This window comes from Hypanus sabinus, chromosome 13, assembly GCF_030144855.1.
Source record: "Hypanus sabinus isolate sHypSab1 chromosome 13, sHypSab1.hap1, whole genome shotgun sequence".
NCBI lineage: Eukaryota > Metazoa > Chordata > Chondrichthyes > Myliobatiformes > Dasyatidae > Hypanus > Hypanus sabinus.
Genome location: NC_082718.1, coordinates 71498804 through 71526047, shown reverse-complemented (window position 1 = coordinate 71526047; position 27244 = coordinate 71498804). Strand labels below are relative to the sequence as shown.

The window sequence follows — 27244 nt, the reverse complement described above, 5'->3', positions numbered from 1 at the left end:
TTGCCACACACAGGAGACAGAGGACAAAACGTGTTGCCACAGACAGGAGACAGAGGACAAAACGTGTTGCCACACACAGCAGACAGAGGACAAAACATGTTGCCACAGACAGGAGACAGAGGACAAAACATGTTGCCACAGACAGAAGGCAGAGGACAAAACGTGTTGCCACAGACAGAAGACAGAGGACAAAACATGTTGCCACACACAGGAGACAGAGGACAAAACGTGTTGCCACACACAGCAGACAGAGGACAAAACATGTTGCCACAGACAGAAGGCAGAGGACAAAACGTGTTGCCACAGACAGAAGACAGAGGACAAAACATGTTGCCACACACAGCAGACAGAGGACAAAACATGTTGCCACACACAGGAGACAGAGGACAAAACGTGTTGCCACAGACAGGAGACAGAGGACAAAACATGTTGCCACACACAGCAGACAGAGGACAAAACGTGTTGCCACAGACAGGAGACAGAGGACAAAACATGTTGCCACACACAGGAGACAGAGGACAAAACGTGTTGCCACACACAGCAGACAGAGGACAAAACATGTTGCCACACACAGGAGACAGAGGACAAAACGTGTTGCCACACACAGCAGACAGAGGACAAAACATGTTGCCACAGACAGGAGACAGAGGACAAAACATGTTGCCACACACAGCAGACAGAGGACAAAACGTGTTGCCACAGACAGGAGACAGAGGACAAAACATGTTGCCACACACAGGAGACAGAGGACAAAACGTGTTGCCACAGACAGGAGACAGAGGACAAAACATGTTGCCACACACAGGAGACAGAGGACAAAACGTGTTGCCACACACAGCAGACAGAGGACAAAACATGTTGCCACACACAGCAGACAGAGGACAAAACGTGTTGCCACACACAGCAGACAGAGGACAAAACATGTTGCCACACACAGGAGACAGAGGACAAAACGTGTTGCCACAGACAGGAGACAGAGGACAAAACGTGTTGCCACACACAGCAGACAGAGGACAAAACATGTTGCCACACACAGCAGACAGAGGACAAAACATGTTGCCACACACAGAGGACAAAACGTGTTGCCACAGACAGGAGACAGAGGACAAAACGTGTTGCCACACACAGCAGACAGAGGACAAAACATGTTGCCACACACAGGAGACAGAGGACAAAACGTGTTGCCACACACAGGAGACAGAGGACAAAACGTGTTGCCACACACAGCAGACAGAGGACAAAACGTGTTGCCACAGACAGGAGACAGAGGACAAAACGTGTTGCCACACACAGCAGACAGAGGACAAAACATGTTGCCACACACAGCAGACAGAGGACAAAACATGTTGCCACACACAGGAGACAGAGGACAAAACGTGTTGCCACAGACAGGAGACAGAGGACAAAACATGTTGCCACACACAGCAGAGGACAAAACATGTTGCCACACACAGGAGACAGAGGACAAAACGTGTTGCCACAGACAGGAGACAGAGGACAAAACGTGTTGCCACAGACAGGAGACAGAGGACAAAACATGTTGCCACACACAGGAGACAGAGGACAAAACGTGTTGCCACAGACAGAAGGCAGAGGACAAAACATGTTGCCACACACAGGAGACAGAGGACAAAACGTGTTGCCACAGACAGGAGACAGAGGACAAAACGTGTTGCCACACACAGCAGACAGAGGACAAAACATGTTGCCACAGACAGAAGGCAGAGAACAAAACATGTTGCCACACACAGCAGACAGAGGACAAAACGTGTTGCCACAGACAGAAGACAGAGGACAAAACATGTTGCCACACACAGGAGACAGAGGACAAAACATGTTGCCACACACAGGAGACAGAGGACAAAACGTGTTGCCACAGACAGGAGACAGAGGACCAAATGTGTTGCCACAGACAGAAAACAGAGGACAAAACGTGTTGCCATGCACAGGAAATGGTGAACAAAACAGTTTGCTATAGACAACACTCACCGCAACCCTCACCAGCCACTAGCCTAATTTCACCCAGTAGGAAACGTCAGAAACACGTGTGATTCTCCAGATGCTGGAAATCTGGTGCAATACACACACACAACATAGTGAAGTAACTCAGCAGGTCAGGCAGCTTCTACAGACAGTAATAAACAGTCAATGTTTCAGGCCGAGACCCTTCACCAGAACTGGAATGGAAAGGGTCAGAAGCCAGAATAGGAAGGTGGGGTTGGGCTGGAGGTGAAAGAGTGCAAGTCAGCATGTGAAAGGTGAAAGCAGGTTGATGGGGGATGGGTGGAATTAAGAATGTGGAAGCTGATAGGTGGAAGAGGTAAAAGACTGAAGAAGAAGGAATCTGATAGGAGAGTGCAGTGGATCACCGAAAAAAAGGGTAAGAATCTCAGCAGGAGTTTGCTAGATGGTATCAAAGACATCAATTCCCTGGAAAGGCTGGAGAACCTAGAGAAGAATATTAAATATCTGATATGTTAAATAAGGAGAAATAGTTTCACATTTTATAATCAGAGGACACCAATTTTGGAACCAGGACAGAACAGAATGATTAATATCGGGATCAGTACTTGGAGCTATGATGTGGTGGCCTTTACAGAGACTTGGATGGCTCAGAACAGGAATGGTTACTTCAAGTGCCAGGCTTTAGATGTTTCAGAAAGGACAGGGAGGGAGGCAAAAGAGGTGGGTCTGTGGCACTGTTGATCAGAGATAGTGTCATGGCTGCAGAAAAGGTGGATGTCATGGAGGGATTGTCTGCAGTCTCTGTGGGTAGAGGTTAGGAACAGAAATGGGTCAATAACTCCATTGGGTGTTTTTTATAGGCTACCCAATAGTAACAGGGATATCGAGGAGCAGATAGGGAAACAGATCCTGAAAAAGTGTAATAATAACAGAGTTGTCATGATGAGAAATTTTAATTTCCCAAATATCGATTGACATCTCCTTAGAGCAAGGGGTTTAGATGGGGTGGAGTTTATTAGGTGTGTTCAGGAAGGTTTTTTGACACAATATGTAGATAAGCCTACAAGAGGAGAGGCTGTACTTGATCTGGTATTGGGAAATGAACCTGGTCAGGTGTCAAATCTCTCAGTGCGAGAGCATTTTGGAGATAGTGATCACAATTCTATCTCCTTTACAAGAACATTGGAGAGAGATAGGAACAGACAAGTTAGAAAACGTGTTTAATTGGAGTAAGGGGAATTACGAGGCTGTCAGACAGGGAATTGGAAGCTTAAGTTGGGAACAGATGTTCTCAGGGAAAAGTATGGAGGAAATGTGGCAAATGTTCAGGGGATATTTGTATGGAGTTCTGCATAGGTACATTCCAATGAGAAGGGAAGTTATGGTAGGGTACAGGAACCATGGTGTACAAAAGTTGTAATAAATCTAGTCAAGAAGAAAAGAAAAGCTTACGAAAGGTTCAGAGAGCTAGGTAATGTTAGAGATCTAAAAGATTATAAGGCTAATAGGAAGAAGCTTAAAAAGGAAACTAGGAGAGCTAGTAGGGGCCATGAGAAGGCCTTGGCAGGCAGGATTAAGGAAAACCCCAAGGCATTCTATAAGTATGTGAAGAGCAAGAGGATAAGACGTGAAGGAATAGGACTGATCATGTGTGACAGTGGGAAACCGTGTATGGAACCAAAGGAAGCAGCAGAGGTACTTAATGAATACTTTACTTCAGTATTTACTATGGAAAAGGATCTTAGTGATTGTAGTGATGACTTGCAGCAGATTGAAAAGCTTGAGCATGTAGGTATTAAGAAAGAGGATGTGTTGGAGCTTTTGGAAAGCATCTAGCTGGGTAAATCACCGGGAGTGGACGAGATATACCCCAGGCTACTGTGGGAGGAGAGAGAGGAGATTGCTGAGCCTCTGGTGATGATCTTTACATCATCAATGGAGATGGAAGAGGTTCTGGAGGTTTGGAAGGTTGCAGATGTTGTTCCCTTAGTCAAGAAAGGAAGTAGAGAAAGCCCAGGAAATTATAAACCAGTGAGTCTTACTTCAGTGGTTGGTAAGTTGATGGAGAAGATCCTGAGAGGCAGGATTTATGAACACTTGGAGAGGTATAATACAATTAGGAATAGTCAGTATCACTTTTATCAAAGACAGGTCGAGCCTCATGAGCCTGATTGAATTATTTGAGGATGTGACTAAACACATTGATGAAGGTAGAGCAGTAGATGTAGTGTATATGCATTTCAGCAAGACGTTTGATAAGGTACCCCATGCAAGGCTTATTGAGAAAGTAAGGAGGCATAGGATCCAGAGCGACACTGCTTTATGGATCCAGAACTGGCTTGCCAACAGATGGCAAAGACCGGTTATAGACAGGTCATATTCTGCATGGAGGTCGGTGACCAGTGGTGTGCCTCAGGGATCAGTTCTGGGACCCCTTCTCTTCGTGACTTTTATAAATGATTTGGATGAGGAAGTAGAGGGATGGGTTAGTAAGTTTGCTGATGACACAAAGGTTGGGGGTGTTGTGGATAGTGTGGAGGGCTGTCAGAGGTTACAACGGGATGTCAATAGGATGCAAAGGGCTGAGAAGTGGCAGATGGGGTTCAACCAGATAAGTGTGAAGTCGTTCTTTTTGGTTGGTCAAATATGATGGCAAAATATAGCATTAATGGTAAGACTCTTGGCAGTGTGGAGGATCAGAGGGATCCTGGGGTCCGAGTCTATAGGACACTCAAAGCTGCTACGCAGGTTGACTCTGTGGTTAAGAAGGCATATGGTGCACTGGCCTCCATCAACCATGGGATTGAGTTTAGGAGCCAAGAGGTAATGTTGTAGCTATATAGGACCCTGGTCAGACCCCACTTGGAGTACTGTGCTCAGTTCTGGTCACCTCACTACAGGAAGGATGGGGAAACTATAGAAAGTGTGCAGAGGAGACTTATAGGGATGTTGCCTGGATTGGGGAGCATGCCCTATGAGAATAGGTTGAGTGAATTTGGCGTTTTCTCCTTGGAGTGATGGATGATTAGAGGTGACATGATAGAGGTGTACAAGATGATGAGAGGCGTTGATCGTGTGGATAGTCAGGGGCTTTTTCCCAGAGCTGAAATGGTTGCCACAAGAGAACACAGGTTTAAGGTGCTTGGAAGTAGGTACAGAGGAGATATCAGGGGTAAGTTTTTTACTCAGAGAGTGGTGAGTGTGTGGAATGAGTTGCAGGCGACAGTGGTGTAGGCGAATACGATAGGATCTTTTAAGAGACTTTTAGATAGGTACATGGAGCTTAGAAAAATAGAGGGCTATGGTTAACCCTAGATAATTTCTAAAGTAAGTACATGTTCGGCACAGCATTGTGGACCGAAGGGCCTGTATTGTGCTGTAGTTTTTCCGTGTTTCTAACTTTCTTTATCAGGTAACTTCACTGACCTCAACTCTGAACTGATTCCACAATCTATGAGCTTATTTTCAAGGACTCTACCAATCATGTTCTCAGTATTATTTATTTGTTATTAATTGTGTTTTTTGTATTTGCACAGTTTGTCTTTTGCACGTTGGTTGTTTGTCTGTCTTTGTGTGTAGTTTTTCATTGATTCTATTTTTGCCATTGATTCAACTGTGGATGCCACAAGAAAATGAATCTCAGGGTAGAATATGGTGACATGAGTGTTCTATGATAATAATCTTATGTTCAACTTTGAATTTTGAACTGATCTTTGAAGAATAACTCCAGCTTCTTCTTGATTCCATTTCATTGGACATTTGCTTTGTTTTCTCTGTTTCTGATTAGGCTTGTCATCGCGAGTGGACACAATAGACACAGTGGAGACAGTACCTCCTCAACAGTGTTGTATGATTCCCTAAGGAATGAGTACTTCCCAATCGAAGGTTTGATTACGAATGGCCACCTTGTCCAGGTTGAGTTCACCTCTGATGAAATGCTGACAGCAGGTGGTTTCAACATTCGATACGAAGGTATTTCATAATCTTCCAGTTTAAATCATATGTTAATAGGGTAAGGAAGGAATCCAGCAAATGGGAGAAAAGTTTCTCTCTGCCCTCCACCAACCCTTCATTACTTCTGGGGAGATGGGTGCAAAAGTGGATGGTGTAGTGTAGTGTAAGAGATGGGATTCAGAGTCATCCCAAGGTTTCAATAGGTACATTTAATGTCAGAGAAATGTATACAATATACATCCTGAAATTCTTTTTCCTCACAAACATCCACAAAAATAAAGGAGTGCCCCAAAGAATGAATGCCTGTTAAATGTTAGAACCCCAAAGCCGTCCTCAGCTCCCTCCTCCCACGCACAAGCAGCAGCAAAGCAATGATCCCCCTCCCCCACCAGCAAAAGAAGCATCAGCGCACGCCACCGAGCACTCAAGCGTGCAGCAAAGCACCAGCAAAGACACAGACTTGCAGTTTCTCAAAGACTACTGGTTCTTCTGGTATTCAACATACCACAGGCTCTCTCCCTCCCTAATAAGGGAAAAAGAGGTGTCTCCATTTCACGGCGAGGGGAGATATAACAACTTGCTGATTTACAATGTTAGAAGTCCATTGTGTCACTTTTTCCGAGCTCTGTGCCCAAAGAACTTGGGTCCCTGTGCACACAACCAGCAGCCAGCTCACTACTTACGATCTTCCATCTCCCATGACACACCAATTTCCTGCTTGCCTCCAGAGCCACAAAATCCCAAAACCCTGAAGGCATACTAGTCTTCTGGGTCACATCCTTTCTACATCGAATAGCGGCCAGTCATGAGACCCCGAGAGTGGGTCCCATTCCTGCAAAGAACCAAAGTCAGCATATAACTCCAGGTCAGGGTCTTCAGAAGAACCCTGAAAGGGAAAAAATTGAGATATTAAAGGTAGAAGTAGAGCTGTTTCCAAAGATGCAAGCAAAGGAGTCGCCGTTAGGTGCCATCATCTCCTAAGCTTCACCCCCCTGTTGGAATAACAGTGTGAAAATATGTCCAGATGAAAATATTACTACAATGTCACTAAGTCTTGAAAAATGAAATAAATGTATTTGAAACCATTGTAGTATAACTTGTAGAGGTCCTGATCAAGGGTTTTGGCCCAAAACATTGTCTGTTTATTCCACTCTATAGATGCTTTCTGACTTGCTGAGTTCCTCCAGCATTTCATATGTGTTACTACAGATTTACAGCATCTGCAGAATCTCTTGTGTTCTAAATTAACATACCGCCCAGAGAGGGCAGAAAACTTGGTCTGGAACAAAGGTGACACATCCAACAGTACAGCACTGTGATTCTTTGCTCTTTTAATTTCTTGATCTGCAGAGACCAATACCAGGACCTCTGCCTGACACCATTCCTCATCAGAAGGAATTCTATCAGCATGAAAATTTGGAGCTGATCATGAGGTTCAGATAGGACAAAAGTTTGTTCCCTTTGATATTCCAGCTGACATTTATTCCTCAATCAATTACTTATTCCTTGATTAATATAATTGAAAAGCAGATCATTACACTGCTTCATTTGGAAGCTAACTGTGCATAAATTACCAGGCTCACTTCTTTTGCTGCCGAGGAGACTTCTGTTCTGTGCCACTCAAGTATTCTTGAACATTTTGAATTTGTGCAGGTGCTATTAATGGGCAAGTCATCCTTTTCCTGTGCTTTTTATTTGAGATTCTTGATAGTTGTAACTATTCTTCTCTTAAACTAAGTAAGACACCAAAAACTTTGACAAACTGATATAGATGCACCATGGAGAGAATCGTAATGGGTTGCATCAACTCCAGCAAAAAGTGGTGGATGCAGTCCAGTCCATCACAGGCAAAGCCCTCCCCACCACTGAGTGCACTTACACGAAGCACTGCCACAAGAAAGCAGCATCCATCATCAAAGTTTCCCACCATCCATGCCATGCCCTTGTCTCACTACTTCCATTGGGCATGAGGTACAGGAGCCTTAGGTTCCTCACCATCAGGTTCAGCAACAGTTACTACCCTTCAACCATCAGACTCCTGAACCAGCCTGGATAACTTCACTCATCTCAGCACTGAACCGATTCCACAACCTACAGACTCGCTTTCAAGAGGTCTTTGCAACTCTTATTTTCCATACTGTTTTTATTTGTAGTTTGTTTTCTTTTGCACAATGGTCTTAGTTGGTTTATGTCCTGTATGTAACATTCTATTGTATTTTTCCCTGTATTTGACTGCAAGAAAATGAATCTCATGGTAGTGCATGGTAATAATACTTACTTTGGTAATGAATTTACTTTGAATGTGTCGTGCTTTGCATTTGCTCAGCCTTTGAGCGTGGACACTGCTTTGAGCCATACATGCAGAATGGGAACTTCACAACAACTAATCCCTCGTATAGTGTCGGGGCAGTGGTGGAGTTCTCCTGTGATCCTGGTTACACCATGGAACATGGCTCACCCATCATTGAGTGCATCGACATCAGGGAACCCTACTGGAATGGGACAGAACCACTCTGTAGAGGTAAGTGGAAGCCCCCATGTGTTTACCATCATGCTGCTTCCGCCTATGACATAGTGATTAGACTCACAGCAAGCAAACATAAGCTTGGATTAGCTCGGCTGAAGGTCCTGGTCTCAGATTATATGACTCTACATGTTACTCAACAAATAATTTGTATATGGCGAGGATGAAAACTGGAAAGATGCTAACATGGATAGAAGATGAACTGACTGGCAGGAGGCAAAGCGTATGACTAAAGGGGGTCTATTGGGATTGGCTGCCAATGACTAGTGGCGTTCTGCAGGGTTTGGTATTGAGACTGTTTCTTTTGACGTTGTATGTCAATGATTAAGATGATAGAACAATCTCGGCCCGAAACATAGACAGGCCTGCTAAGTTCCTCCAGCATTCTGTGTGTGTTGCTCGGATGACAGAATTGACAGCTTTGTGGCCAAATTTGATATGAGTTGTGATTGAAGGCTCTGGGCCAGTATTCACTCAAATTCAGAAGAATGAGGGGGATCTCATTGAAACCTATTGAATATTGAAAGGACTAGATAGAGTGGATGGAGTGAGGATGTTTCTTATAGTGGGTGAGTCTAGGACCAGAGGGCACAGCCTCAGAATTGGAGGACATCTATTTAGAACAGAGATAAGAAGGTATTTCTTTAGCCAGGGGGTAGTGAATCTGTGGAATTCATTGGCACAGATGGCTGTGGAGGCCAAGTTGTTGGGTATATTAAATTGCTGATTCTTGGTTAGTCAGGTGTCAAAGGTTACAAGGAGAATGGATTTAAGAGGGATAATAAATCAGCCATGATGGAATGACAGTGTAGACTCTCCAAGTAGCCTAATTCATCTCCTATATCTTATTGACCTATAGTCTTATAATCTTCTTCAGCACATGTGTAAGTCAGAATGAAATGATCCTTGCTTCAGATTCAATGTAATATAAAACACACAACTAATAAAAGAGCAATCCTATAAAACACAATGTTTGAATGTGGTTGTATATACATAAGACTAGCATATATACAAAGAGTCATTCTATGTACATAAAGTGACATTGGGGCAGTATCACTTAGGTGTATTCGACTTTGTAAGCAGCTTTGTATTATCGGGTTGTCTGTGAATTGGTTGGTCGGTGGATGAGTCCATTCTCAGTTCTAGTTCCACTCTCCTCTGCCTTTCTTTAGCTCTGTGTGGTGGAGAACTGAGCACCCAGAGCGGAGTCATTCTCTCACCAAACTGGCCACAGCCATACGATGAAGGGGAAGACTGCATCTGGAGGATTCACGTTGGCGAGGACAAGCGTATACTGCTTGATGTTCAGCTGTGAGTATTTCCTGCAATGAGCTCACCTATCATAAGTAAGGAAGCCCCAAAGCAGTTTGGTGCCATTGGGAGAATTATCCTGTGGCATCACCACTGCATTATGTGGAAATGTGACCGACGTTACAGTGACCATATAAACTTAGTAGTAATATTGACTCTGACCAAGGAACAAATATTATTCCTCCCCAGCTCTTCCTCAAAGTGCTGTAACGACATCTGTTTATAAAGATATGGGATTTAGCATCCATTGGTGGACCCAATGAGGTGTTAAATGTGTCAGAGTTGGAGAAACACAGATATCTGGGAAGGTTTATAAACCATGGGAGATGACAGCAAAACAAAAACAAGACACTGGAGGAATATAGCAGGTCAGCCAGTATCCACAGAGGGAAATAGACAATTCAGATGAAGGGCCTCAGCCTGAAACTTCCACTGTCCACTTCCCTCCACAGATGCTACCTGTCTTACTGAGTTCCTCCAGCAACTTGATTTTTTTACTCCCGATTCCACCATCTGCAGCCCCTAGAGTTTACATTTTTCTACTCAGCGAAGATTACAGAATAATGTCATAATGCATTTGAAAATATGGAATTTCAGGCTCCCTCGGGTAAGAAAGCTGTATTGGAAATTGTTGAAATGAGTTCTTCAGCTATAATTGTTGTGTTAGATGATTGTTGCTTCTGATAATTAAAATGGAAATCAGAAAAATATTGCAGATGCTTGAAATCTGAGGTAAAAAAAAACAGAAAATGCAGGAAAAACTCAGTGGGTCAGGCAGTATCTGTGGAAAGAAACAGAATGAACAAAAGGTCTTTGACTCTGTTGCTGCCTGGCCTGCTGAGTGTTTGCTGTATTTTCAGTTTTTTTTTCTGCCCTGTGTTGTGTTTCACTGACTATTCAGTCTAACAGGAAGCTGGAGCACAGCAATCTATCACTGTTCATGAGGGTTTCCATTCACTCAGAATCTGCAAAGATCACTCCCACTGAAAGATCATACTGAGGCCAGCTGTCACAGTTCCAAATGTATACACAGCATTTTCAAAAGATTTACTCTCATTTTCCTGCAGGTATTTGAAACCAAAGAACAGAGGCAGAAAATTGGAAATAAAAAATAGACTAGCATCAGGGTGTTTGCTGGTGTTTGCCTCCTCAACATCAGTACTCAAAATTGGAAACAAAATATGATGGGTTCCAGAGAAGGACAGACACACAGATTACTGCACACAGAAAGACAGATTTTGACCTGGTTGGTCATTCAGCCTGATGATGAAGAAGCCAGGTTGTTAGGAAGTCACTTCATTCAGCTGAATTCACCTGTCAATCTGTGCCGTATCATCCCAAAATTCATAGAAATATAGAAACATAGAAAACCTACAGCACAATACAGGCCCTTTGGCCAACAAAGCTGTGCCGAACATATCCTTACCTTAGAAATTGCCTAGGGTTACCCAGAGCCTTCTATTTTTCTAAGCTCCATGAGTCTCGTTAAAGACCCTATCTCATCTGCCTCTACCATCATTGCCAGCAGCCCATTCCACACACTCACCACTCTCTGCATAAAAACCTTACCCCTAATATCTCCTCTGTACCTACTTCCAAGCACCTTAAAACTGTGACCTCTCATGCTAGCCATTTCAGCCCTGGGATAAAACCTCTGACTATTCACACAATCAATGCCTCTCATCATCTTATACACCTATAACAGGTCGCCTCTCATCCTCCATCGCTCCAAGGAAAAAACACCAAGTTCACTCAACCTATTCTCATAAAGCATGCTCCCCAATCCAGGCAACATCCTTGGAAATCTCCTTTGCACCTTTTCTAAGGTCTCCACATCCTTCCTGTAGTGAGGCGACCAGTACTGAGCACAGTACTCCAAGTGGGTTCTGACCTGGGTCCTGTATAGCTGCAACATTATCTCTTGGTTCCTAAACTCAAAGCCATGGTCGATAAAGGCTGATGCACCGTATGCCTTCTTAACCACAGAGTCAACCTGCTTTGAGTGTCCTATGGACTCGGACTCCAAGATCCCTCTGATCCTCCACACTGTTGTTAGCTCTTACCTGGAATTAGGGTGTTTTGGGGTGTTATGTGGTAGCCACTTGAAGAAGTGATATTCCTGTGACTGAAACCTGGTGATATTTCGACATGGATTTTGGAAGGATTTGGCAGATAAGATTATTGGCAACTGTTATTCTGTTTATCCAGTGGGGAATTTGTGGAATTCGACATAATCACCTTCACTCTACATTTCACCCTAGATTAAAAATCTCTCGCCTGTCATTTATTTCGTGGATTACTGGACCTTTCTACTTTACCATCTTAAGACTTTAAGAATTATTCTTGAGCTTGACAGTTTGGGAACCACACAAACACTGTTAACTTCTGTTTATTCAGTTTAATCTTTTACATATTGAGTAGACACCAATAAAGATAATGGTTTTAACATCAAAACCTGACTCAGTTTGTGATCCATTGCTGCTGGTGCATTACAAAATCATAACAAGATTGGGGGCTTGTTTGCGACATGAACAAGATCAGAGCTTATTGATTGATTAATTATTGATCTGATTGGGTATTTCCCTTTTGATTGACTTATGTGAGGAAACCAGCAGCAATGGATGTACGGGGATTTCTGGCATCACCAGCCATTGGAGCATTAGAGAATACCAAAACAGTTGACTTGTTGGCCATTGCTAAAGAGCTGGACCTTACTGAGGTAATGCAGTCTTTGAGAATGCCGGAGATTCAGAGAAAAATAGCTGAGCACTATATAGCTAAGGAGGAATTTGAGGAGGAGGTGTTAGAGAGGTTTCCTGAAAGTAAACTTTAAATCCAGTTATGACTGGAACAAATGAAGTTAGAGAGATTTAAATTAGAGGCTGTGAAAAGAGAAAGAGACAAACAAAGACAGTTTGAGATAGAGATAGAGAGGTTCAGGCTCAAGAGGCAAACTTCTGGCTCTAGGGAACTGTTTGTACCATTTGTTGCCAGTCGTGAAGTTAAACTGGTCCCTCCAGTTGATGAGGCTGATGTTGATAAATACTTCCAGCATTTTGAGAAAGTTACTCAGAGTCTACAGTGGTGAAAAAGGGTTGGCCTCTTCTCTTACAAAGTGTAATTAAGGGTAAGGCTCAACAGGCTTTTTCTGCCTTATCAGTTGATGAAGCAGTTAATTATGAGACAGTGAAGCAGGCTGTGCTTAAAGCCTATGAATTGGCTCCAGAAGCCCATAGGCAAAGGTTTAGAAACTTTAAGAAATCTGTGAACCAGACTTGTGGAATTTGCTAATGAGAAATCTGGGTGTTTTGAGCAATGGTGCACATCTAAAAATGTGGATGGTGATTTTAACAACTTGAAAGAATTGGTTTTAATTGAGGAATTTAAAAGGTGCATCCATAATGACATAAAGACATACTTAGATGAGAAGGACGTTGCCACATTGCAAGAATCTGCTAGATCAGCATATGAGTTTGCCCTAACCCACAAGGTTAAGTTTACCCCAAGTAAGACCTTCCAAAAGAGTAGCATGGATAGTCAGGGTAACCAGAAATTAAATCTGGGACTAGTGACAAAAGTAAGGCTGAAGGGAAGCAATTAAAGGAGAAGCATTCTGGTCCTACTTGTCACTATTGCAGGAAACCCGGTCATGTTATGGCTAATTGCTTCCTCCTGAAGAAGGAGGAAAAGGAGGCAGTTCCAGTTGCCTGTAGTCAGCACTTTGATACATCTGTGAACCCACAGGTTTCCGAACATTCTGATGAAGTTCTGTCAAAGGCTGAGACATCTGGCCTGGTTAGAAAATAATTCCTTCTTTTTATGTCAGATGGGTTTGGGTCAGGGAATGAGGGGTCACATCCAGTAACAGTGAAAATTCTTTGAGATACTGGGGCATCTCAGTCACTTTTGTTAGGCAATGTTTTAAGGTCTAGTGATGAGACTGCCACCAGTGAGGTAAATCTTATTAAAGGTATTGGGGATGACATTGTTTCTGTGCCTCTGCACAAGGTAATTTTAAAGTCAGAGTAGTTTCAGGATCTGTTAAAATAGGACTACGACCCAGGTTACCTATGGAAAGTATTTCTTTGTTGTTAGGGAATGACCTAGCAGGTGGCAGAGTTGTCCTTGCAGTGCAGCTGATGACTAAGCCAATCACTGATGATCTAAAGATGGATTCTAAAATGTATCCATCCTGAGCAGTAACTCGAGTTATGGCCAAGAAACTTGCCAATGTGGATGGTTCTGTGCAGCATGGTTCTGCTACCCATGATGGCCCAAGACAGGATTTAGGTTTTGATGATTTGTCAGGGACTTTCCTGCCTTCACTGTTGAGCAGGATCCTTGTATTAGGTCTGACTCTAAAGATTTGTCTTTGTCCAGGAAGGAGTTTATAGCAGAACAGACCAGAGACACTGAAATTGCAACTTTGAGAGAAAAAGCTTTCCCAGGTGATGAGATTGAGAAAGTACCAGTACAGTATTATTTCAAAGATGAAGTGTTAATGAGGAAGTGGAGACCATCTGATACTCCTGCATATGAGGAATGGACAATTGTTCACCAGGTTGTAGTTCCTAAAGTCTACAGGAATGAAATTTTAACTTTGGCCCATAGTATGCCTTTGGGTGGCTATCTAGGTGTTTATGGGGTGTTCAGGGAGAGGTAGTACCTCTGATGGGGAACATGTCATACTCTTCTGAGTAGTTCATCTGTATTGGTCCTCACCTGACACTCAGCTCTCACCAGTGGTTCCTCGTAGCTGTTTGCATGCAACAGTGGCCACACCCCAGGCAACGGATTCAACTGCCTGGTGAGGGTAGTCGATGGGCCTCAAACCCTTGGTGAGTTAGAGCCTGTCTACCTACGCATGCGAAGACTGAATTCGGCAGACTATGTGGAAGAGACCACCACTTGGCGGTCCAACGAGTAGAAAGGCGGACCCAGCAAAGCGTTGTGGAGCGCAATCAGGGCACAGTGAGACACGTAGGACACTGCTGGCCATCCACTGCATCCCGACTTATCTCCAGCCGTCTCAACTCCGTCTTGCAACTGGATACAGATAGGTCGGGATGAGAGAGTGAAGCTGATGATTTGTGCAACTCTCCCTCACTTTAATCCAAGTCAAGCGCAAGTCACGACTCCAAACCCATTCCGCTAAAAAACTTCAAGTCCTGTGGTGATGGGCGAGTGGCAAAGCAGCAGGTGTGGATACACTGGAAGCTGTAGTCACAATCCTGCACACAGGCGGCCCAGGGCATTGGGTCGTTCTCCGCTGGAATGAAGCAGAAGTGGAGCTCGGCAGCCCCCTGGGTGTCTGAGCAGTCCTCTTTAGGATCGCTCTGCTCACCTCCATGGAGGAAGAGGCTAGAAAAGGTGCCTCAAGCATAGCCTTATTCATCTTACCCTGGCCAGCACACCACGGCTGGCGGGGATCCCAGTCAGCGGTCGAACTACAAAGAAGATGAAAGTGCTCACCCTTAGCACATGGAACATGGGAACTCTCCTTGACATCACCAAGGGTGTCAGACCAGAAAGAAGAACAGCACTGGTCGCCAAAGAACTAGCCTGCTATAACGTGGACATTGCAGCGCTCAGCGAAACACGCCTAGCAGATAAGGGCCAGCTTACAGAACGTGGTGGTGGGTACACCTTCTTCTGGAGCGGTCACAGCAGCACTGAACGACGAGAGGCTGGCGTTGGATTTGCCATCCGATCCCACCTCGCTCATAAACTTGCCAAGCTTCCAGAGGGCATCAGCGATCGCCTGATGACGCTTTGGCTCCACTTGGCAATAAGAGGAGTGCAACGCTGATCAGCGCATATGCCCCAACGATGACCAACCTTGATGTCATCAAAGATAAGTTCTATGAAGAACTCGACGTCCTCATAGCAGCAGTCCCACAGTCAGAGAAGCTTATTGTCCTCGGGGACTTTAACTGCAGAGTGGGGACAGATTACCAGACCTGGGAAGGGATTATTGGAAGACATGGTATTGGCAAGTGTAACAGCAATGGCCTGCTGCTCCTCAAGACATGTGCTACACATGACCTTGTCATCACCAACACCCTATTCCACCTCCCTACCCGTAACAAGACATCTTGGATGCATCCACGCTCCAGGGACTGGCATCTGATTGACTATGTCATCACCAGAAAGAGGGACTGGCAAGACGTGAGAGTGACAAAGGCCATGTGTGGTGCCGACTGCTGGATGGATCATCGACTCATAGTGTCCAAGTTTAAACTTTTCATCCTGCCTGTGAGAAGACCCCAAGGTCAGAGGGCTGCAAAGAGGCTCAATGTCTCCAAGCTGAAGAGCAGCATAGTTGCAGAAGAATTTCATAAAGACCTAGATAGCAGGCTGCTTGACACACCCCAGGATGACCACACCAGCAATGAAGAGCAGCTTTCAGAGATGCTGTCCACTCTACCGCTCTCGAACACCTCGGAGCAGCAATCCGCAGACATCAAGACTGGTTCGATGAGAATGACAAGGAGATACAGGCACTGTTGTCAGAGAAACACCAACTGTTCAGAGCGCACCAGAACGATCCCACATCACAAGCAAAGATAGATGCCTTCGCCAGTGCAAGACGGAAAGTGCAGAAGAAAATCCATGGGATCAGGATGTCTGGTTCAGCAATAAGGCCGATAAGATCCAGGGCTACGCAGACAGTCACGACACCAAGTGTTTCTACAACGTTTTGAAGGGTATGTATGGACCTCATTCCTCTGGCTCCTCCCCTCTCCTCAGTGCAGATGGGACTCGGCTGCTGACAGAGAAAAAGCAGATTTTGGAGAGATGGGCTGAACACTTCAACCAGGTCCTCAACCGCCCTGCCGAAATCAATGATGAGGCCATTGTTCACCTACCTCAGGTGGAGATCAACCTGGACCTTGACAACCTCCCCACAGAAGAAGAAGTCAGAAAAGCCATCAGGCAACTTTCTTGGAGCAAAGCACCAGGATCAGATGCAATCCCTGCTGAAGTCTACAAAGCAGGAGGCCCATTCATGATGCAGAACTTGACTGAGCTCTTCCAGTCTATGTGGAACGAAGGAAAGGTCCCGCAACAGTTGAAAGATGCCATTATAGTCCACATCTACAAGAGGAAAGGCAACCGCCAGTCTTTTTTTGTTAACTTTTTTTTATTGTATTTCAAGTAGTTACAAAATAAAAGTATGAAAAAAAATGTATATTACCCATCCCCCCTCCCCTTAACCCCTCCCCCCAGCATCCCTATAGAAAAAAAAGAAAAAAGAAAGAAAGAAAGAAAAAAAAAGAAAGAAAGAGTGCCTGGATATTGGAAGATCCCCACATGCTTCTTGGAGTTTGTAATCACTTTAGTATATATATTTATTTCTTTCCCAAATAACCAGTTATTTCATCTTCAGAGCACCTATATATTTAATCCTGTCTTTTGTAAATATTCAAAAATGTTTCATATTTACCTCTTAAATTATAAGTAATTTTTTCAAGTGGAATACAGCTATAAATTTCTTTCTTCCAACGATCTATACTTAAATATGTATCCGATTTCCAAGTAACTGCAACGGCGTTTTTGGCTACTGCCAATGCAATTTTTATAAATTCTTTCTGATATTTATTCAATTTGGGTATCGGTTTTATCCCTTCAATATCACCTAGTAAAAATAATATTGGATTATGTGGAAGTTGTATTCCAATAATTTGTTCCAATAAAATTCTTAAATTTGTCCAAAAAGGTTGAATTTTAGAACAAGACCAAGTAGAATGTAAAAAAGTACCAATTTCTTGGTTACATCGGAAACATTGATCAGATAAATTTGGGTTTAATTTATTTATTTTTTGTGGTGTAATATATAATTGATGTAAAAAGTTATTTTGCACTAATCTTAACTGGACATTTATTGTATTTGTCATACTCTCAAGACATAGTCTTGACCAATTTTTTTCTTCAATTTTAATATTCAAGTCACTTTCCCATTTTTGTCCTGACTTATGGACTCCTTGTTTAATTGCCTGTTTTTGAATCAAATTACACATACAAGAAATGAATTTTTTAATCTTTCCTTTTTGAATTAAAGTTTCTATTTCATTAGATTTCGGCAATAACATTGTTTGACCTAATTTTTCTCTTAAATAAGCCCTTAGTTGAAAGTAACAAAAAAGAGTGTTGTTTGATACTTTATATTTATTCTTTAATTGATCAAATGACATTAATATACCTCCTTCAAAACAATCACCTATATATCTAATCCCTTTTTGAAACCAATTATATAAAAGTTGATTATCCATTGTAAAAGGAATAAGTCTATTTTGAATTAAAGATCTCTTTGCTAATAAGGATTTCTTTATCTCGTCGTCAACATTTATCTTATTCCATAAGTCAATCAAATGTTTTAATATAGGAGATTCTTTCTTTTCCCGTATCCATTTAGATTCCCATTTATATATAACATCTTCTGGTATATTTTCTCCTATTTTATCTAGTTCTATTCTAATCCATGCCCGTTTGTCTTTCTCAAAAAAAGATGCAATAAATCTAAGTTGATTTGCTTTATAATAATTTTTAAAATTTGGAAGTTGTAACCCTCCTAGATCAAATTTCCATGTCAATTTTTCCAACAATATTCTTGACATCTTACCTTTCCAAAGAAACTTCCTCACATATTTATTTAACTCTTGAGAAAACTTCTGGGGTATTTGTATTGGTAGTGATTGAAATAAGTATTGTAATCTAGGAAATATATTCATTTTTATGGTATTTACTCTACCTACTAATGTTATTGGTTATACCATCCATTTATCAAGATCTTCTTGAATTTTTTTCAATAGTGGTAAGTAATTTAATTTATATAAATTCTTTATATCATTATCAACTCTTATACCTAAATATTTTATACCATTTGCCGGCCATCTAAATTGGGTTATTAATCGACATTGACTATAATCTCCTTTAGTAAGAGGTAAAATTTCACTTTTATCCCAATTTATTTTATAACCTGATATTTTCCCATATTCTTCTAATCTATAGGATAATTTACACAACGAGTGTAATGGGTTTGTTAGATAAAGCAGAACATCATCAGCAAATAAGTTAATCTTGTATTCTTCCTGATTAACTCTAAAACCCTTAATATCTGGGTCCATTCTAATTAATTCAGCTAATGGCTCTATCGCCAACACAAATAAAGCAGGTGATAATGGACAACCTTGCCTAGTTGACCTTGTTAACTGAAATGGTGTTGAAATTTGACCATTTGTCACTACTTTAGCTTTGGGATTAGTATTTAAGGTTTTAATCCATTTTATAAAAGATACTCCTAATCCATATTTTTCCAATAATCCATATTTTTCCAATAAAAAATCCCATTCCAATCTATCAAATGCTTTTTCTGCATCTAAAGCTACTGCCACGCTCATTTCTTCCCTCTTTTGTGCTAAATGAATTATACTAAATAACCGAGTTACATTATCTGCTGATTGTCTGTTTTTAATAAATCCTGTTTGATCCATATGTACTAATTTTGGTAAGTATTTAGATAATCTGTTAGATAAGATTTTTGCTATTATTTTATAATCAGTGTTTAATAAAGAAATAGGTCTATATGATGCTGGCTTTAAAAGATCTCTATCTTTTTTTGGCAATACTATTAGAATAGCTGTCGAAAAAGATTCTGGAAGTTTATGCGTTCTTTCCGCTTGATGTATTAACTCCATAAAAGGAGGAATTAATAAATCTTTAAACTTTTTATAAAATTCAGGCGGAAAACCATCTTCTCCTGGAGATTTATTACTTTGAAGTGATCCTACGGCTTCTTCGACCTCTTTCAATGTAGAAGGCATATCTAATCCCTTCTGTTCTTCCGTATTTAATTTTGGAGGAGTTATTTGTGATAAAAATCTTTCTATCTTGACATTATCATTTTCTGATTCTGATTTATACAACTCAGAATAAAAATTCTTAAAAGTTTCATTAATTTCTAAAGGTTTATAAGTAGTTTTATTTACTCTTGTTCGAATTGCATTTATTGTTTTAGAAGTCTGGTCTGTTTTTAACTGTAATGCAAGGACCTTATGTGATCTTTCACCTAGTTCATAATATCTCTGTTTAGTTCTCATAATTGCTTTTTCTGTTCCATATATCTGGAGTGTATTATATTGTAACTTCTTATTAATAAGATGTCTTTGTTTTTCTTCTGTCATATTTCTTTGAGATTCTTTTTCTAATTTTGTAATCTCTTTTTCCAATTGATCTATTTCTATCATATTTTCCTTCTTAATTTTAGAAGTATAACATTATTTGACCTCTCAAGTATGCCTTCATTGCTTCCCACAATATGAATTTATCAACTGAATGTGAACTTGTATCTAAAAAGAACTGAATCTGCTTTTTCATAAAATCACAAAAATCTTGACGTTTTAGTAACATTGAATTAAATCTCTATCTATAAATTGATTCCTCTTTATCTGTCATTATCATTGTCATTATCAAAGGAGAATGATCTTACAATATTCTCACTTTATATTCCACATTTTTCACTCTATCTTGAATATTCGTTGATAATAGGAAAAAATCTATCCTTGAATATGTTTTATGTCTATTTGAATAAAATGAGTAATCTCTTTTTTTTGGATTAATTCTTCTCCATATATCAATCAAGTTTAAATCTTTCATCAATGATAGAGTTAATTTTACTACTTTTGATTTTGTGACCACCTTTGTTGATCTATCTAAAACTGGAGCTAGACAAAAGTTAAAATCTCCACCTATTAATATTTTGTCATGTGCGTTAGCCAAATTCAAAAAGACCTCTTGTATAAATTTTACATCATTTTCATTTGGTGCATAAATATTCATAAGAGTCCATAGTTCCGAAAAAATTTGACAATGTATAATTATGTATCTCCCCGCCGAATCAATTATTACGTTTTGTATTTTAATTGGTAAATTTTTATTAACCAAAATTGCAACTCCTCTCGCCTTTGAATTAAATGAAGCTGCAATAACATTTCCAACCCAGTCTCTTTTTAATTTCTGATGTTTTTTATCTGTTAAATGTGTTTCTTGTAAAAAAGCTATATCTGTTTTCATTTTTTTTATGTATGTTAGAATTCTTTTTCTTTTTACCGGTCCATTAAGCCCATCAACATTAAAACTTTAAAAATTCAGTAAATTAGTCATTATTTTAAATTATGTTACTCCAAGCTATAATAATACCTAATCTTTCAACTTTCTTGGTATCTTGGGAAATCTTTTTAAAATTCTCCATGTTGCTATGTGTGTCCCCACCAATCATCCAGGCAAAAAGATAGAAGAAAAATAGAATATAAAGAAAAAAACAAAATACCCCCCTACTAATGTTGTGAAAAAAAACACAACATTACCCCCCTCTGTTGTACGGGTCATGGCAATCGCCATGATTACACACGTGAATCCCGCAGAAACCAATCCAAAGCTCCCCAGCCCCCCCGCAACATAAAAAGTATATACATAAGAAGAAAAAAATTCTATTCTCAATTAGTGTTTCTAAAATTTTACTTTTCTTCCCTATATTATCCTTAAATGTCCATCACTTCTGTTCACTATCTCTATCTTCATCTTTAATCCATTACGCTTGGAAGTCTCCATGTATAATTAGCCACGAGATGGAAGTTCTTGTGTGAACACCTCCGCTTCTCGATAATTGGAAAAAAATCTTCTTTTTCCCTCCTTCAAAAAAATTATCAATGTTGCTGGGTGACGCATTATAAATTTATAACCTTTTTCCCATAAGGCTTTTTTCGCTGGGTTAAATTCCTTCCTTCTCTTCAAAAGGTTATAACTTATATCAGGATAAAAAAGAACTGGTTTCCCTGCTATCATCAATGGCCCGTTTCTCTTTTTGGCTCTTTGGGCAGCCGCCTTCAGGATCTTTTCTTTATCTTGGTATCTTAAGCATTTTATCAAAATTGATCATGGATTTTGATCAGGTTGAGGTCTTGACCTTAATGTTCTGTGAGCCCTTTCTATCTCAATTGGAGTTTCTCCTTCCATTTCCAATTTTTCAGGGATCCATTTTTGAAAAAAACTTATTGGATCATCACCTTCTTCATCTTCTTTAAGTCCAAGAATTTTAATATTGTTTCGTCTACTAAAATTTTCAAGCTTATCAATTTTTTCCATAAATTGTTTTCTTTCTGATGTCCAAGCAGTATTCTCATTTTCCATTTTGTTCATTCTTTCAATCATGTTTTCTGTTGTAGTTTCCAAGTCTATAATTCTCTTTTCCATTTTTTCCTGCCTCTTTGTCATTTTATCAAACATAATCTCCATATTTATCATTTTTTCTTTGATTACTTGTAATTACTTTTAATGCTCCTAATTTATGCATTATCTGCCTCAAAGTCTTTTCTATATTTCCAGAAGAACTTTTATCTCCATCTCTGTCTGATCTTTCCAGAGAATCTGACTCTCCCTCAGATTCACGTTCACTTTCGGTTGCAGTCGTAACTGGGCTTTGTAGTTTTGGTTGCTCCCGTTTGCGCATGCTCCTTGCTTCATGCTTGCGTAGTTCTCGTTGGTCTTTTCCTTTCGGAATGTCCGATGTTGCCGCAGTTTCCTGTTCCGTATTGCCGGTGGTATAATGTACCTGAGTCCGCGGTTCTTTGGTAGAAGTGGGCCTTGATTCTGCTCCAAGTTGCGTTGTCTTCCTGGTAGTGGTTTTCTTCATCTTCTGTTTTTGAGGCATAGCTTGAAACAATCCGGAGTAGTTTATAAGTAACTTTTAGAAAGTATTGACTAACTTTTCTTCACTTAAACATTAATCTATTGATTTTTTACGGGAGAGCTGAGTTCCAGCGTCTTGATCCTATGTCATCACGTGACGTCCCCCGCAACCACCAGTCTTGTGATAATCACCGAGGCATCTCCCTCCTGTCCATAGCTGGGAAGATCTTGGCTCGCATCCTGCTTAATCGCCTTCTCCAACACCTTGAGCAAGGTCTCCTCCCAGAAAGCCAATGTGGCTTCCGTGCAGAGCGTGGAACTGTCAACATGATATTTGCTGCACGCCAACTCCAGGAAAAATGTCAAGAGCAGCACAGCGACCTCTTTATGACCTTCGTTGATCTGACCAAGGCATTTGATATGGTCAGCAGAGATGGCTTATGGAAGATAATGGAGAAGTTTGGCTGCCCTAGCAGGTTCATCACAATTGTTCGGCGGTTCCACGATGGCATGATGGTGAAAGTTTTGGATGATGGTGACGAGTCAGAAGACTTCCCAGTGACAAACGGAGTGAAGCAAGGATGCGTTCTCGCCCCTACACTCTTTAGCATTGTCTTCTCTGCTATGCTGAATGATGCCTTCCGCTATTGTCAGGATGGTATACACGTCAGATACAGGACCGGCGGTGGGCTATTCAAACTCTGGCATCTACAGGCTGTTACAAAGGTAAAGGAGACCGTCGTCAGAGACCTCTTATTCGCTGATGATTGTGCCCTCAACGCCAGCACAGAGCAGAAGATGCAGCGAGAAGTGGACTGCTTCTCACGAGCTTGTGACAACTTTGGACTTACAATCAGCACCAAAAAGACCAAAGTTATGTACCAGCCCACATCTGGAAAGCCCTACCAGGAACCACACATCACAGTAAAGGGGCAGAAGCTACTGGCAGTTGACAGCTTTACTTATCTGGGCAGTACTCTATCACGAGCGGTGAACATAGATGCAGAGATCAGCAACAGAATTGCCAAAGCCTTTGGGAGACTCCATGAGAATGTATGGGAGCGGAGAGGACTCAGTCTTACCACCAAGCTGAAGGTCTACCGAGCGGTGGTTCTCACCACCCTCCTCTATGCCAGCGAGACCTGGACTGTCTACAGCAGACACGCTAAACAGCTCAACCACTTCCACTTGAGCTGCCTCCGCAGACTTCTCCACATATGATGGCAGGACAAAGTCCCAGACACGGAGGTCCTGGAGCGGGCTAGAACCCACAGCGTCTACACCCTCCTACAGAAAGCCCAAGCCAGATGGGCTGGCCACGTCGTCAGGCTGTCTGACAGTCAACTACCAAAACAGCTGCTGTATGGAGAGCTGAGCCAGGGCAAGCGCTCAGTTGGAGGGCAGAAGAAACGTTTCAAAGACTGCCTCAAAGTGTCCCTCAAAGACCTCAACATCAATCCCAGTAGCTGGGAATCGCTTGCTTTGGACCACCCGACCTGGTGGAGCAGGACCACTAAAGGAGCGTATGCAGCTACCTCCACTTCCACTGCAGCACCTAACCTCATGTGTCCCACATGTGGGCGAGCTTTCAGGGCCCAGATTGGCCTCACCAGTCACCTCCGGACCCACAGTCACAAACCCTCCACCTGACAGAAGTCGTGGTCGTCTTCGAATCTGAAGGACGAACAACAACAACAACATCATCTAGGTGTGAATAAAACTGTGAATAATATTTTGAAACAACTCTTCTGGCCTGGTTTGAGGAAAGATGTTGCGACATTTTGCAGAACTTGTCAGGTTGTGGGTAAACCTAATCAAGTCACCCCAGTGGCTCCACTGCAGCCTATTCCTTTATTTGATGAACCCTTTTCTAAAGTTATTGTAGATTGTGTTGGCTAACCATTAGTACTTACTAACCATCATGTGTACCACATCTGGATTTCCAGAAGACATACCTCTCAGGAATATAAAGGCTAAAACTGTGTCAAAGCTCTCATGAAATTTTTCACTTTATTTGGTTTGCCTAAAGAAATTCAATCTGATCAAGGAAGTAATTTTATGTCAGGATTATTTCAGCGAGTAGTTTATGAGCTGGGCGCCAAACAGATTATGTCATCTGCGTACCATCCAGAATCACAAGGGGTCTTAGAAAGATTTAATTCTACCCTCAAAACCATAATTAAGACATTCTGTATTGAAAATGAGAAGGATTGGGATGAGGGAATTCACTTGCTTTTATTTGCAATAAGGGAGTCAGTGCAAGTGTCCCTAGGCTTAAGCTCCTTTGAACTTGTGTTTGGACACAATGTCTGAGGACCTTTGGCATCATTAAAGGGACAGTGGAGTAACAATGATATGCATATTAGTTTAATAGACTATGTTCTAAAATTCAAGAACAGATTGCAAAAAGCCTGCAGCTTAGCAAGGGAAAATTTACATTTTGCTCAGAACAGAATGAAGAGTTGGTATGATAAACAAGCTAGAATGAGATCATTCCAGGTGGGTGATAAAGTGGTTGTTTTGTTTCCAATGCAGACAAATCCACTACAAGCTATGGTCCTTATGAGATTGTGTCTAAAGTTAATGATGTGGATTATGTAGTCAAAATACTGGATCGACAAAGATCAACACAGCTTTGTTACATAAACATGTTAAAACCATATTTTGAAAAGCAAACAGCAGTTGTGACCATTGTTGTCAGTAACAATGAGTCTGACCTTACTGGGAATGGAGTAGCTGATTCACCTGAGGTTTATTTTAAACAAAACATTATTTCAACTAGACTGACAAATTCAACTGTTTTGGAAAACCTTGATGCGAAATTGGCTCATTTACAGCCACAGCAGTGGCTGCAGATGAAGCAGTTGATCATTAAATTTAGGGATTTGTTCCCTGATGTCCCAGAAAGAACCACGGTCGCCTCACATGATGTAGATGTCGGTAATGCTAAGTCCATAAAGCAGCATCCATATTGCATGAATATTGAAAAATGTGAACTTGCTGAACAAGAAATTGAGTATATGTTGGAAAATGGTATTATTAAGCATTCTGCTTCAGATTGGAGTTCACCTTGTGTACCTAAACCAGATGGTAGTATCAGGTTTTGCACTGATTGCAGGAAGGTGAATGCTATAACAAAAACAGATGCTTATCCCATCCCCAGAGTGGATGACTGTGTAGACTAGGTTGAAAAAGTTTAGTTTCTTACAAAGATCAATCTGTTAAAAGGATATTCGATTAACAGATAGAGGTAGAAAAGTTTCTGCATTTATAAAACCTTCTGGGTTGTATGAGTACAATGTTTTGTCATTCAGAATGAAAAATGCTCCAGGAACATTCCAGAGAATGAGTAATTCTGTAATTTAAGGATTAAACACACACAGATGCATATTTTGATAATTTAATCACAGGAAATGACACATGGGAAACACATATCTCTGCAGTGGAGAAGCTGTTTGACAGGATCTCAAAGGCCAACCTTACTGTTAACTTGGCTAAAAGTGAATTTGGCCATGCCACTGTGACCTATCTTGGTTATGTAGGTCAAGGCAGGTTGGCTCCTGTTCAGGCAAAATTTCAGGCAATTTCTGAGATTCCCATTCCAACTGGTAGAAAGGCTGTTAGAAGATTCCTGGGAATGGTCAGATATTACCACAAGTTCTGTAAGAACTTTGCTTTTGTTGCTCTCCCATTGACTAACCTCCCGTAGAAGGGAGAAAAATTTGTTTGGACAGAGCCTTGTCAGGAGGTATTTGATCAATTGAAGGCCATCTTATGTCACCAATCTGTGCTCAGGTCAGCTGACTTCACAAAGCCGTTTTCCATAGCTGTGGATGCCAGTGATGAAGCTGCAGGAGCAGTGTTACTACAAAGGGATGATTATGATGGTGTTGAATTCCTGTGCCTTACTATGGGACCCACTCTCGGGCTTTCACAAGTGGCACGCCAAGGGCTCAGCCTAAGAGTTCAGCTTGCCTAGGATCTCGGGGCTCTAGAGATGAGTGGATCGAAGGTCAGTGTCCCTGCAGTGGATGTCATTTACTTGGATTTTCAGAAGGCATTTGATAAGGTGCTGCACTTGAGGCTGCTTAACAAGATAAAATCCTATGGCGTTAAAGGAAAGATACTGGCATGGCTGACAGGCAGGATGCAATGAGTGGGAATAAATGGGGCCTTTTCTGGTCGGCTGCCAATGACTAGTGGTGTTCTTCAGGGGTCAGTATTGTGACTACTGCTTTTCAAATTGAAAATGATTTCGATAATGGAACTGATGGGTTTGTGGCAAAGTTTGCGGATGATACAAAGATAGATGGAGATGTAGGTAGTGCTGAGGAAGCCATGCAATTGCAGCAAGACTTAGACAAATTGGAAGAATGGGCAAAAAAGTGGCAGATGGAATAATGTTGGGAAATGTATGATAATACATTTTGTTAACAGGAACAAAAGTGCAGACTATCATCTAAATGGGGAGAAGGTTCAAACATCAGAGGTGCAGAGGGACTTAGGAGTCCTCGTGCAAGACTCCCAGAAGCCTAATTTACAGGTTGAGGTTGTGGTAAAGAAGGCAAATGCAATATTGGCATTTATTTTAAGGGGAATAGAATATAAAAGCAAGGAAATAATACCGAGCTTTTATAAGTCATTAATCAAGCTGCTTTTGGATTACCGTCAACAGTTTTGGGCCCCATATCTCAGAGAGGAAGTGTTATCATCAGAAAGAGTCCAGAGGAGGTTCACAAGGATGACTCCAGGAATGAATGCGTGGGTATCTCATTGAAACCTACCGAATGTTGAAAGGACGAG

General features: G+C 41.5%; 1 protein-coding gene across 1 annotated transcript in view; it reads left to right on the top strand.

Moving 5' to 3' along the window:
* Positions 1-27244, top strand: part of LOC132403375 (seizure 6-like protein) — a 189290-nt gene that overhangs the window by 62303 nt on the left and 99743 nt on the right. Inside the window, exons 8-10 of the mRNA XM_059986792.1 lie at positions 5753-5937; positions 8246-8440; positions 9616-9754. Coding sequence (XP_059842775.1) covers positions 5753-5937; positions 8246-8440; positions 9616-9754 — 519 coding nt within the window. The remainder of the gene's footprint in view (positions 1-5752; positions 5938-8245; positions 8441-9615; positions 9755-27244) is intronic.